General features: G+C 34.0%; 1 protein-coding gene across 1 annotated transcript; it reads right to left on the reverse strand.

The window, feature by feature from the left end:
• Positions 1-4,353: 4,353 nt before the first annotated feature.
• On the reverse strand, positions 4,354-4,974 carry LOC150032811 (uncharacterized). Its single transcript, XM_090307030.1, has 2 exons — positions 4,722-4,974; positions 4,354-4,649 (listed from the first exon to the last, which is right to left on the reverse strand). The coding sequence occupies exons 1-2, from the start codon at positions 4,972-4,974 to the stop codon at positions 4,354-4,356; spliced, it is 549 nt and encodes a 182-aa protein (XP_090163156.1).
• Positions 4,975-15,083: the final 10,109 nt, after the last annotated feature.

Raw genomic sequence — 15,083 nt, forward strand, 5'->3', positions numbered from 1 at the left:
CCCAGGTTTTTTAGGGAGTGGTCATTCTATTGTGAATGAAGAACGACCAACTCCAATTATGTCAAATGATTTTGACTATTTTGTTAGGAGTATGCCTCACCAAAATCAGTGCAATGTGTCATCCAGTAGTAATGCCAAAACGGAGGACTAGATCATGCAACAACAATCGTTCTGTAGGGTTGGGAGATACCATTGAAGTATGTCAAATTTTCTTCAGCAAGAGTGATGTAAAAATAAGGTTAGCAATGTTGGCCATTAAGAACAACTTTGAGCTGCGGGTTAAAAAATTGAACAAAAAATTGTATAATGTTTGGTTTTTACACTCAACTTGTAAGTGGGTTGTTCAGGCAATTAAAATGGACGGGTGTGATATTTTCAATATCATAAAATGCACGCCCAATCACACATGCTTGATTGAAGTATTAAATCATGACCACATACAAGCTAGCGCATTCGTTATTGGTCACTTGATAAAGGGCAAGTTCGACATTGCTCGAGGGGACAGACCGCACCATATTATTGAGGATATGTAACATCAATACAATGTCAATATTAGTTATGACAAGGCAGGGCGTGCGAGAGAAACGACTTTTGCTCTGCAAGGGTGGTGCCAGAGAAATCATATGCCAACTTGCATGCATATGGTAAGGCTTTGAGGATAGAAAATCCTAGAATTGTATTTTGAGATCGAGCTTGAAGAATCAAAATATTTCAAATACATGTTTATGGCACTAGATACGAATTTAAGAGGTTTAAGAGTTATTGACCCATGATCATTATAGATGGTACTCATCTAAATGGTAAGTACATTGAGCTCGCCCTCAAAGTCCGCAGAGTTGCCCTTCACCTTGGGCTCGACCTTAATCCTGAACTTCTTCCATACCTGTAGTGGAAGCTGTTGGGGTTGATGCCCTAAATCTCGTAGGGTTATATATTCTATAATTGTAATGTACAAACATTTTATTTATGTAATAAAGTATATGATGTTTTATTTCAAAATTAGTTGCATTAACCACAAACTAATAAACTAACATCCATAGTTATCTTGTAGCTTAAACATGTATGTAAAGACATACAGGTGGATCATGTTTAATTAATAACCTAAATGGTCTGTAGTAGATGGATAAGGTTAGATATCTTATCCTGGTGACACTACGAGTATGGCCCGCTTTGTAGGTGTTACAACTATTGTGAAGTGCTACAAATGATCTAATCTTGATCATTCACGTGGAGACGTGTGAGTGGAAATATTCTATACAAAGGAGTTTGTATAAGACCAGACTACAAAACGTTTAGTCTCATTATATAACGTAGTTCATAATAGAGACTTACATTTCACCAAGATGACCATAGGTAACATGACCTGAATCCTGAGTGAGTTGTGAACTCCTGTGTACGAGGGCGATCTTTTGATTTCTATGGGTGAGAGTGGTCAGATCATCAACTCAACGAGCCTACCATTTTAGGGATTAATTTGATTAGAGAGCTGGGAACACAACTACACAAAAAGGAATTCACTCCTTCCTCAATGACAGGGTAAGTAGACAAATTGCTCCCTTAAGGGCTGATTCTAGGGCTTGAACAATGTGGCGTCGTACCCTCTTCTAGCCCGAGAGGGGTTTGACCATAGTTGGACTATGATTTATTGTTCATTAGAGGGATCAGTGGTACTTAAGGATTTAGATGTAACTACAGCGACAAAACGATAATTTTGGTCCAACTATACTTACGAGCAATTTGTGAAGGGTCATCATACTGTTAATTGGTTATATCCGATTGACACATAAATATATTTGTAGTGCAAAGAGTGCAGGTATCGGTCTTTAGTGGAGTGCCTGACAGTTAACGGATGGTGAATAATTTAATTAAAGAGTTTAATTAATTATTCACGTACCATTGGAGTTTCAAGCTATAGGTCCACGAGGTCCCCTCGGTAGCTCAACGGAAATAAATGAGAAATAGTTTTTGGATTAATTTGAATTGTTCAAATTTAGGGAATTAATTATATATGATATAATTAATTAAAATTTAATTATATGTGATATAATTACCATAATGTAATTGATACATTATAATATTAATTATTTATGAGGGTAAATAAATATTTGAAAATGATTTAAATATTAATTATATGAATTGGATTCATATAAATAAATTTAATGTAAATGTGATTTATATTAAAAGCCATTAGTGAGAGAAAATTGAAACTATAGGTTATATGTTATACGTGATATAACATATAGTTATGCAAACTATATAACAAATTAGTTATTATATATATATATATATAATATTAATTAATTAATTAAAATTAATTTTTAATTAATTACTTGAATTATTGTGAGAGAATTAACTTCCCTCCTCAATTTTCTCTCTATCCGTATTATGTGGGTGGTTGACAGAGAGAGTGGGGTTTTGGTTTTTCTTCTTCTTCTTGCAACACATAAGAGTTCTTGTGGAAGACAATAATAATAATAAAAAAAAAAATCCCTTGTTCCTCCTATTTTCTCTCATTAATTATCCATTCCCTCACAATCCAAAATCACAAGAGCCCACTCTTCCTGGATTCTCACCAGAGAATACCAAGGTCTCCTTCGTGGTAGTGCCCTATTTTGGAGTGTTCGTGATTTTCACAAAAAAAGAGGATTTAACGTGAAGGTTTGAGTTTTTCAAAGGTTAGGGTTTCTGAAACCCTAATTTATTGTTTTTTTTAGCATGTTGTATTGTCTTGAATTAAATGTATGATTTATGTATATTCTTTTGTAAAATTTTATTTTGTAAAATTTGGAATGTTAAGACGATCTCGCTTCTGCATGAAGACCTTTCAATGGGATTTTTCAGAGGCAATTCAGAATATGGTATTGTCAATAGGGGAAAGGGTGGTATCTTGGGAAGCAACATAGAAAGATGTGGAATCTCGAGGAGAGCAATGGATATTGTAACAATGGAGAGGATGGGCTAGGTGGATGGTAAAGGGATGGGGTCACTAGATATGGTGGTAGATGCATGTGGTCACTAGACTTTGTGGAGGGTGGGGGGATGGGGTCACTAGACTCTATAGAGGGTGTAGGGATTGAATCACTGGTCTCAATGAAAGGTGGAAGGATGGGGTCACGTGACTCTGTGTGGAGGGTGTAGGGATGGGGTAACTAGTCTCGGTGGAAGGTGAAGGGATGGGATCAATGGCCTCAGTGAATGATGTATGGATAGGGTCAATGAACTCTATGGATAGTCGATGGATGGGGTCACGGGACTTGGTGGATGGTGGAAGAACGGAGTCACTAGTCTCGGTGGAATCCATGCTTAAACCCTACATTTTTTACAAAATACATTAGGTCAAATGCTACATCTTATATATTTACATTAGAACAAGTTCAATATAGTATTACGTACCTGATACAAGGGCCACGGTAAGCTGGTGATTGTTTGTATGTCAGCTTGAAGGACATTCAAGTCATACTTCACATCTTTCAAATCTGACTGCACATTGTCCAATTTATGCTCCATCATAGACACTTTTTGATCTATGTCACAGAGTGATGTATGAACAGCCACATCCCTCATGGGCTTCGAACGAGATGTATTAGACCGAGGCAACACTTGCTCTTCAATTGGGGGCATGTGCTCGTAAGTAGAGAGCTCGTGAGATTCATTATGAGGAGGGTGAGTCTCACACTGGCCAGTAGGGAGCTCGTGAGACTAATGCTCATCAAGTTCTGGTTGGTGGAACTAATGCTTGTGACTCTTGTAGTCACTGGAGTGACTATGGGCATCCTCATCATGATGTGATCTATGTGTCTTCTGAGGAGCTCGTCTCCGCATCAATGCGCTCGTATACGGGTCGTTCATTAACCCGTGTCCCTATACCGCCTTTCCCTATCTGACATGATCAGTGGTGTGGGTGTGATATGTGTCTGTACAAAACAACGAAGAATTTGTTAGTTATATATGACATTCACCTTAAATCCAAGTAAATATTGATGTAATACACTAACCTTATTGGACTGAAACAAGTCTCGCCGTATTGTTTTGGTCGACGGTGAGTTTGTACACTTCCACCTCAGAAATCGAGGTACGACATATCTACTCAGTTGGGTTGTAACTTTTTCGACGATCATTGATATAGTCTCGTATGCCCACATCTACCATAATTCATAAACGATTACAAAATAAGAATAAATAGTAAGTCATATTGCAACTAAAATAAGTAGATCTCATATGATCAATAAGTGGATATTACCTGAAATGCATGAGGAAATCTTGGTAGGTTGTACTTCACAATGTAGCTCTTATTGTTCTTGGACCTTTTTTTTTAAAAAAAAAATAGTTGTCTGTCTTACCACTCAATCCTCTTTATAGTCCAAGTAATGTCCTCTCCCATAACACGTTTCCCCAATCCATGGAATTAAAGTAATCTAAATTCTCCATGTCAATTAATAATGTCTTGTCAACATTGATTCTCATCATCTCCCTCCCCATCATACCCAATTTAGTGTAATAGACCAACGTAATCTTCACAATATCCATGTTGTTATCAAACTTCATCTCTTTGTACACTGTCTCTAAGGTATCAATGTGATTGTCCCCCGCAAAATTATTCTTGAAGTACTTACTATGTAATGGTCCAAGTGCTTTATCCCTCCTCACAACTGTTGGATTAGGTGACCGTCACAATCCCATCACTAACAGGAAATCTTCTTTGGAGAATATAACAATCGTACCATTCAAATTAAAGGTTGTTGCATCCTTCCTATCGTTTACAACCTCTTTTAATAGAATGTAGTGGACCAATGGACCGTTGAAGATAATGTCCATGTTCATGAATCGCCCAAATATTGTCTTCTTGAAGAGGGCAAGCAGAGTGAGAGTAAGCTTCTCTTTCACATTCTTGTTAGCCATTTCAATGTGAGATGATAGGTTGCTCGTTTGGCCTGGGAAATGATCATGGGGAGGAATCTTGAATTGTCTAGCCATACTGCACAAAATAACAAAAAATACCAGAAATTGAGCATTCTGTTCAATACTCGATATTCAATATACGATACTTGATGCACGATACATGACACTCGATACTCGATACATGATACACAATACACGATTGTTCGATACTAGATACATGCTACATGCTACATGCTACATAGTGTCCCTTACTCGCTACATTACATGTGACTAAATGGTTTGTTATCAAGCATTCAGTTTGATTTTCCACCTTCATGACTTATCCTACTCAAACCTTAAAGTCTAAACGGTCTGAAATGCCAGAAATATGAAAATTGAAATGAAAAAAATTCAAGCTCCAACCAAACATGCAAGATATGAAAACCGAAATGAAAATCGTATCGATCGAGCATTGAGGAACATGCAAGTGCATGATGACAAAATATAACAAACAAAAAGGCAAATAATGCCAAAATATAACTAAAGAGAATAGTGTTACCTGATGCAAAGAGAATTGAGAGAGTTTCGAGTGTAGAGGTGCAATTGTCGAGGGATATAAAATTGGAAGACGAGAGAGAATAGTTTGAGAAACGAGTTGAAGTGGTGAAATAATGGACTTCAAACGGGTTTTAGAATTCAAAAAGTTCAAAATGATCAAGTATAAATTAATTGAGTATCAAGTATAATGTGACTATGATCGAGTATACACGTGTCGATTGCATATGTATCGAGTGACCATGCATTCAGATATCGTGTGAACGTGCATCGAGGATCGTGTGACGAGTAATCAAGGATCGAGTTCCTTGGTAAGCCCAGACGCGCGGGGTGCATCTCAGGGCAAAGTAGTAAAATCACATGTGAATGACGTGGCCCTCCGTACTTTCTTGCCATTTTTCATTTGAGCCTCCCAAACGAGGCCCTCCGTACAAAAAATCCAACTATCTTTTTAGTTATTGGATTTCGAATAATATGTAAATCTAGTCATTGGTTTTTTAAAATGTACCTGTTTAGTCCCTAAATTTTTAAGAATATATTTAAAAGATCCACGAACTATTTTTTTTATTTTCACTTTATATAATCATATGAAATTCCGAATCACAAAAATATGTCTACAAAATAATTTTAGAGAGAAGAGGTAATCTTTAAAGATATATATTTGATTTAAAATAATAATAGTAAATTAATGCATGAGCTTTTTAAACCTTTAAAAAAAAACAAAGGACTACAAAGATATATTTTGAAAATCCAGGGACCAAATGAACCAATTCTAAAGAACTCGAGGACTAAAAAAGTATGTTTTGAAAACCCAGTGACCAAATGCACGTATTCTTCAAAATCAGAGGCTAAAAAGGTAATTTTCCTTATTCTTTTTAGTTTTCAAAACTCATTTTAATTTATTAAACAATCTGTAAAAAATAAATAATAAAACAATAAATATAAATCTAGAAATGATGTTTATAGGCTTAATCTTAAAAAACTAAAACCAACAACAAAAACCCTGGTTGGTAATCATTTTTGTTTTTAGTTTTTGAAAAGTAAATAAGTTTTTTCTTTCTCACTTTCTTACCATTATTTACATTTAATTGAATTATTTATCATTTTTTAAAAAGATAAACACTATAACATATATATATATATATATATATATATATATATTAGTTTGCAAACTTAGTTTTGCTTTTTAAAATATTGGTAAAAAGTATAAGATATAATAATAAATTTAGAGCTGAAAATAACATTTATAGACTTGATTTTTAAAAAGTAAAAAGTAAAAACCATAGCCTTGTTGGTAACTATTTTTCTTTTTCATTTTTTTGTTTTTTAAAATTAAGTATACTTTATCTCATTTTCTTATAATGATTTGCATATTTCTTAAATACAAGTTGAAATCAAACAATAACAAATAAATAACAAATCAATAATTTAGTAATTTTTAAAAACAAAAAACAAAGAACTTTCTTTTTATTTCTTTATTTATAATTTTTTTTCTCTTAAAAATTTCAATGTGGTTTCTACGTTTTTAGATAAACATTCAAATATTTCAACACATTCCAAAAATAGAATAATAATAATTAAAAAATATCATATTTTTTCTGGTTTTTAAAAACGTTGGTAGAAAGTGGTTAACGAGATGAATATGCTTACAAGTTGGAGTAATTTATATAAGCTTAACTAAAAAACGAAAAATCAAATGGTGGCATAATATTTTAAGTATTTGATATCTATTTGGTTTTAAGTAACATGAATATACTATTTATAAATTTATTTATTTTATGTTGTTTAATTTTTTTTTTAAGGAAACAAAAAAAAAAAAAAAACCTGTTACTATTTTTTAAACTCTGACAAAAAAAAAATATATATATTTAAAAGAAGAACAGCACAAGGGTTGAAACGAACAAACAAAAGTACTTTAAAAGCATAAACTAAAAATGAGAATATTATTGAACATACATTGAATTTTACTATTTCATTTGCTTCCATTATTATTCTTATTATTATTTTAAAAGGCTTCCATTAAATATAAAATTTTGCTACTGTGTGAAAAACCTATGAAACATCGAACATAAAAATCTGTTTAATAGATGGTTATGTTTTCATTATCGAGATATGAATACTTGTTAAAAATAGAATTGATTATATTTAGTTTCTTGTTGCTAGCCTTTAGGGGTGCTATTCTTTGTGCTAGTCTTGTGCTATTTGTTTTGGGTGGTTAGTTTGTTATTTATGGTGTATTTTGAGCTTATATAAGGCCTAATTGGAATGAAATTCATGAACTGGAGTTTTATATCACTTCCTCTCTTTTACTGGTTCTCTCCATTTTTTTCTATCAGTGGTATCAGAACCTGGTCGTGACATCTTTTTCCTAGCTATTAAACCAACTCTCATTCCTTTATCTTTTACAATAGCTAACAAGCATAGACAATGGCCTCGGACAACTATGTGTAACCAGCAATTCCCCGCTTTGATGGTCATTATGATCATTGGAGCATGTTGATGGGGATTATGGTCCAAAGAGTACTGGACTATTGTTGAAACATGAGTGAATGAACCAGCTGCTAGAGTTGTCTTGTCAGAAGCTGACCAAAAGAAGCTAGAGGAACGAAAATTGAAGGATCTCAAGGCAAAGAATTATTTATTCCAAGCCATTGATCGTGCCATCTTGGAGACCGTTTTGCAAGAGGATACATGCAAGCAAATTTGGGATTCCATGAAGAAAAAGTATCAGGGCACAATGAGGGTGAAAAGATAGCAGCTCTAAGCTCTTCGCAAAGAGTTCAAGATTCTTAAAATGAAGTAAGGTGAGTCCATGGATGGGTATTTCTCACGGACCTTGGCTGTAGCAAACAAGATGCGTATCCATGGAGAGGATTGAAGATGTAGTTGTGCTTGAGAAGATTCTTCGGTCGATGGATTCTAAATTTACATATGTGGTTTGTTCAATTGAAGAATCAAAAGATATTGATACATTATCAATTAATGAATTACAAAGTTCTTTACTTGTGCATGAGTAGAGAATGACGTCAAATATAGGTCCAACCAAAGAACAAGCTCTGAAAACTTCAATTCATGGTGAAAACTCTGCAGGGAGAGGATCAAATAGAGGATGTAGAAGGTGGTAAGGAAGAGGACGAGGTGGTGGACATGATCCACACAAGCAAACATCCAATAACAACTCGAGACTTGGTAAGTCAAACATTCAATGTTATCATTGTCATAAGTTTGATCATTACAAGTTTGAATGCACAACCAACTTCAACCATGAAAAAGGAGAGCAATCCAATTATATAGAGGAAAAGGAGCAAGAAACTCTATTGATGTCGTGCCACTACAACGAGGAGCTTGGAACTAACATATGGTATATAGATACTGGTTGCAGCAATCATATATGTAGTAACAAGTCTCTCTTTTCTCATTTGGATGAAAGTTATCATTCTACTGTGACATTTAGTGATAATTCTAAAGTAAATGTTGTGGGTAAAGAAAATATTCAAATTAAGATAAATAAAAAAAAAGGCAATGTTGAAACCATATCAAATGTGTTTTATATTCCTGATTTGAGAAGCAATTTACTGAGTGTTGGATAGCTACAAGAGAAGGGTTATGTCACAACTATCAAAGAAGGTGCCTGTGAGATATATAATCCAAGAAGAGGATTGATAGCTCGTGTTGAAATGGCCTCGAACAGGTTATTCCCACTTAAACTAGAAGGTTTAGAGTTATGTTTCAAGACTAATTCAAGACCCCATATGGCTTTGGCATTTGCGATATGCCCACTTGAATTTTAAAGGTTTGCAAGTCCTTTCTCAAAAGCAAATGGTGGTTGGTCTTCCCTAAATTTGTCCTCCCATAAAAGTATGTGAAGATTATGTTGTTGGCAAACAACATCGTGAGAGCTTTCCAAAACGTAAAGCATGGAGAGCACGTAAATCCCTGGAGTTGATTCATTTTGACATATGTGGCCCATTAAACCCAGTATTAAATGGGAAGAAAAAATACTTTATTTCTTTCATTGACAATTTTTCCAAAAAAACTTGGGTTTATTTTTTGCAGGAAAAGTCTGAAGCATTCTCAATTTTCAAGAGCTTTAAAGCGGTAGTTGAAAATGAAATTGGGAGAAAGATCAAAACCTTTCGAACGAATCGTGGAGGAGAATACATGTCACAAGAATTTGTAAAGTTTTGTGCTCAGCATGGAATTCGGCACCAGTTGACAGCAGCCTACACACCTCAACAAAATAGTGTTACCGAAAGAAAAAATCGTACTATCCTCAACATGGTTCGAAGTATGATTGCAAATGGGAGAGTTCCAAAGAAATTCTGGCCAGAAGCAGTAAATTGGGGTGTTCATGTTTTGAATCAAAGTCCAACTTTTTCGGTGAAAAACATGACTCCTCAAGAAGCTTGGGATGGGCATAAACCGTCAGTTGATCACTTTAAAGTGTTCGAGTGCATTGTATATGCACACATTCCTGACGAGAAGAGAAGGAAGCTAAATGACAAAGGTAAAAAATGTGTCTTTCTTGGCATTAGTGAGCAATCAAAGGCTTACAAACTGTTCAATCCAATCACAGGTAAAATTGTAATTAGCCGAGATGTTATATTTGATGAACTAAACACTTGGAATTAGGCAGAAGATACTCTGGAGCAACAAATAATACCTGTGAATTTTGAAGACAGTGATGAATCTTTACACCTCAACTTGAAAATCTAGTATAACAATCAGTTGAGCTTGAGGCTACTGATTCTCAAACAGGATGTGCAAGTTCTTTAAGATCACAACGAGTTAGAAGGAGACCAACATGGATGGAAGATTATGAGGTTAGTGGTGATCTTTCTGATGAGGCATTTATCCATGATGCTTTATTATCAAAATGTGATCCATTAATTTTTTAAGAAGCTGTCAAAGATATAAAATGGAAGTAGGCCATGGATGAAAAGATTAAGTCGATTGAGAAAAACAACACTTGGAAGCTATCAGAACTCCCTAAAGGGCAAAAATCCACTGGTGTTAAATGAGTTTACAAGATGAAGCTAAATAAAGATGACCAAGTAGACAAATGCAAGCCTCATCTTATTGCAAAGGGGTACAAGCAACAAATTGTCATTGACTACAATAAAGTTTTTGCTCCGATTGCAAAACATGATACGATTTGAATGGTGTTAGCATTGGCAGCACAAAAGCAATTGGAAAATTCTTCAAATGGACGTGAAATCAGCCTTTCTACATGGAACTTGAATGAAAAAGTTTACATAGATCAACCCCCTGGGCATGTTCAACAAAATAATGCAAGAAAGATGATTTGATTTACACAGGAAATGACTTGATTATGTTTGAAGAATTCAAGCAGTCCATGATGGCAGAGTTTGAAATGACAGATTTAGGGATGATGCATTATTTTCTCGGCATTGAAGTAATACAATCAGTAGCGGGAATTTTCATCAATCAGAGAAATATGCACTGGAGATCTTGGACAGGTTTCAAATGGAGAATTGCAACTCAGCCACGACTCCAGTTGAACCCAATTTGAAGCTCACAAAGGACCATGAAGGAAAAAAGGTCAACAGTACTATTTATAAGCAAATGGTTGGAAGCTTGATGTACTTAACAACTACAAGGCCTGATATTATGTATGCTGTAAGTTTAATTAGTAGGTTTATGGAATCTCCAACTGAGCTTCATTTTCTTGCTGCCAAAAGAATCTTACGTTACTTAAAAGGGACTCCTGGTCTTGGCATACTTTATCAAAAAGGAGAAAAACTAAACCTCGTTGGTTTTAGCGATAGTGATTATGTAGGAGATTTAAATGATCGAAAGAGTACTCCAGGGTATATTTTCATGCTTGGTTCAGGAGCTATCTCATGGTCTTCCAAGAAACAGCCAATTATCACATTATCTACCACTGAAGCTGAACTTGTAGCAGCAACATCGTGTTGGGGTTGATGCCCTAAAGTCTCGTGTCCTGTAGTTTGTAAACAGTATGTACAAGCGCTTGTGTTGTTAATATATGATATTTACTTCACATCTTGTATTTTTCTCGGTTAATTGTTTTATTTGCTTTACCACAAACCAATAAACATAAAATCCCTGGTTATATGTATGTGACTCAAGCATGTATATGGTGACATACAGGTAGATCATGTCTTGAGTGATAACCAAAATGGTCTATAGTATATGGATAAATGAAGGAAACCTTATCCTGGTAACGCTACAGACGCGACCTGCTTTGTGGAATGGTCACAAGTGTTGTGACTTATCACAAATGGTCTGATCCTGATCATTCGTGTTAGGGACATGCGAGCGGAGGCGTCCTATACAAAGAGTTTGTATAGGACATGACCACGAAGTGTTAACGTCTCGTTATATAACACCGTTCATGACAGAGACTTCACTTCATTAGGATGACCATAGGTAACATGACCTCAATCCTGAGTGGGTTGGGAACTCCTGCCATCGAGGGAGGTTCTTTGATTTGTATGGGTGCGAGTGGCCAGGTTGTCAATTCAAACCTACCATTTCGGGAATTCGTCTGATTTGGGAGCTAGGAACTCAGCTACACAGGATGAAATTCACTTCTTCCCCGAGGGAGGGGTAAGTAGATAGATGGTTCCTTTAAAGGCTGATTCCGGGGCTTGAACGATGTGACGCTTGCCCTGAGAAGTGTGTACACATAGTTGGACTATGTTGTATTGTTCATTAGAGGAATCAGTGGTACTTAAGGAGTGAGATGTAACTACATGGGCAAAACGGTAAATTGGCCCAATTGTACTTACGAGCATCTGTGAAGGGTCATCATACTCATGATTGGTTATATCCGATGGACACTGAAATATATATATGGTAAGAAGAGTTCAACTGTTGGTCTTTAGTGGAATCACTGACAGTTAAACAGATGGTGGATCTTGTGGCTAGAAAGTTTAGTCAGCTATTCACGTACTGTTGGAGCTTCAAGCCACAGGTCCATTAGGTCCCCTGGGTAGCTTGGATAAAGTCGAGAACCAATATTTGGGTTAATTTGAAATGTTCAAATTGACAAGAGGAAGTTCAATTATATATGATATAATTGGACTTGTTAATTATATATGATATAATTGGCTAAATGTATGAGATACATTATTTTGGAGGAAATTAGATATAAATATGATTTATATCAAGTAGAGGAAAAATACTATAGTAGATATGTGATATCAAACTATAGGATATAAATATAATACGATTATATTTATTGATTAATTATATGATAATCAATCATTTTTCCACGTTCGGACGTGGGTAGTGGGCAACATTGGTTATGGTAACCGATGGGTTAAAAATGAAAGGAGTTTTCATTTTGAATGGTGCATTCAATATTTCTTCTACCGCTCAAAAGATTTCGTGAAACGATCGCCTGAGAACCTATACGATAGTTGCTTCTCCGTCTAAACGATCGTCTACCTCGCGATTTATCTAAACGATCGTATAGGTTTTTCCTAAATAGTCGTTCAGCATTTCTTACACGATCGTGTAACTCCTCTATTCGATAAACACTTCTGCTATACGATAGCACTGTTTTCTCCCCACTTGCTTATCGCCTACACGACTTGTTTGTCCTCCGTCCTCTACCAAATTCACCAAAAGCCCACCCTTTGGATTTTCACTCCGAGAATACCCGGGGCTCATTAGTGGTGGTTTCGTCCCTGTTGCGGTGTTCGTGTTCGCGTTGATCGTGTTGTTGCAGTCGACGTTTCCGCCGGGTGTTGGTAGATCTCTTGGAGGGTTTTCTGCTGCGATAGTCTTCAACTGGTATGGAACTCTTTCCCTTATGTTTTTGTTTGTTCTTAGTATGTCGATAATTAGATTTATTTGCATAACTGTATGTGATGAATGTATATTGTTATATTTCAGTCACGGTGAGATCGGAGCGATCTGAACATGCTCATGGAACTCTCGGTATGAGATCCTTCACATCATGTGCATGTTAAGCCATTTGGTTGAGGAACATTCTTGAGAGTTTGCATTATAAGCAAGAAGAAGCATCTATCATTCATTGTGATAACACATCAACAATCAAGCTCTCAAGGAATCTTGTCTTGCATGGACGAAGTAAACAAATTTATGTAAGATACCATTACTTGAGGGATCTTACAAATGATGGAATTATCAATCTGAGTTACTATAAAAGTGAAGATCAAGTGGCAGATATTTTAACTAAGCCTCTCAAATTAGCAACATTTGTGAAGATTCGAAGCTTACTTGGGGTGGTTTCCTCTACTAATTTAAACTAAATACTAAATTGCATAGTTTTAGTTTAAGAGAGGGCGTTAAATATAGAATTGATTATATTTTGTTTCTTGTTGCTAGTCTTTAGGGTTGCTAGTCTTTGTAGTTGAGATATATTTAGAAACAACAACATAGAAGATACTAATATCGGACTAAATATTTAATTATTGTAATTAATTAACATATTTGATGTTATAAAATTGGTATAATCATTAAGTTACAATAAATTGTGATACATATACGGTTAATTTGAAAATTTAAAATAGATATTTATCATAATGTTTCCTTTTTCAATGTAAATATGAATTTTTAATATCAAATCTGATATCTAAAATCACTGAAAACATCACCATGTTATTCACGTTAAGAAAAAAAGAAAAAAAAGAACACAACCAAGTTATTTTTAGGTATTGTTCGAATTATTAAATTGAAAAAACAGTTTAAAAATTAATTAATTCAATTCATTTGATTCAATGAATATTAAAAAAGAGAGAGTTAATACGAATAACATGCCAAATACATCCATACAAACAATTCACCTATTTCATTCGTTAGTTTCGTAAAGTTTTGAATAAAATATAGTTTATTGAACTTTTAAATGTCAAACATATCTTTATATTTTTTAAAACACTCTATAAATTTGTTAAGATATTTATATTTATATTAATGATATTTTATTTTATTTTCTTATTTTCATCCATTTTGACAATAACCTTTTATGTCAACGTTGAAGTTATAAACAATATTGATAAATGGATAGAATTTTTATATCTTAATGAAATTATCAATTTAGAATGTAATTTTAAAATGATAAAAAAAAATTGTATATTTTAAAGATCTAATTTAATTCTTGTAATTTTAATTTATTTTTATTAATTTTAAATTAATAATACTAATAACTCTTCGCCTCTTTCATTTTATGGGATAAAGATAGAATTTTTGGCTTTAGGATTAATAATATTGATTGAACTATGTTCATTTTAACAATATTAATCTTATTTTTCATGAATTTTAGAAAAATGATATCTTAAGAGCCCGTTTGATTGACTTAGGAGAAAATAATTTTCAAAAAACTAATTTTTATTTATTTTTTAATAAAAAATTGATTAAAATACATTAAAAAAACTATTTGACTAGTCGTCAAACACACCAATTTATTTCAATATAACTTATTTTTTAAATTAAGCATTTGAAAATGTCTTATAAACACATCCTACTATCTTTTTGTTGTAATGATTGTCTATATTTCACCTATTTTAGTCAAAATTAACTTTTAATTACTATTTTTTTAAAAAATTGATGAGTTATTATAATTATTTTAATTGATAAAATATGTTAAAAATATTTTTAAATATAACAAAATGTTATTATCTGTTAATAATAGACGG

Source organism: Benincasa hispida, chromosome 11, assembly GCF_027475165.1.
Source record: "Benincasa hispida cultivar pf3 chromosome 11, pf3_genome.v1.1, whole genome shotgun sequence".
NCBI lineage: Eukaryota > Viridiplantae > Streptophyta > Magnoliopsida > Cucurbitales > Cucurbitaceae > Benincasa > Benincasa hispida.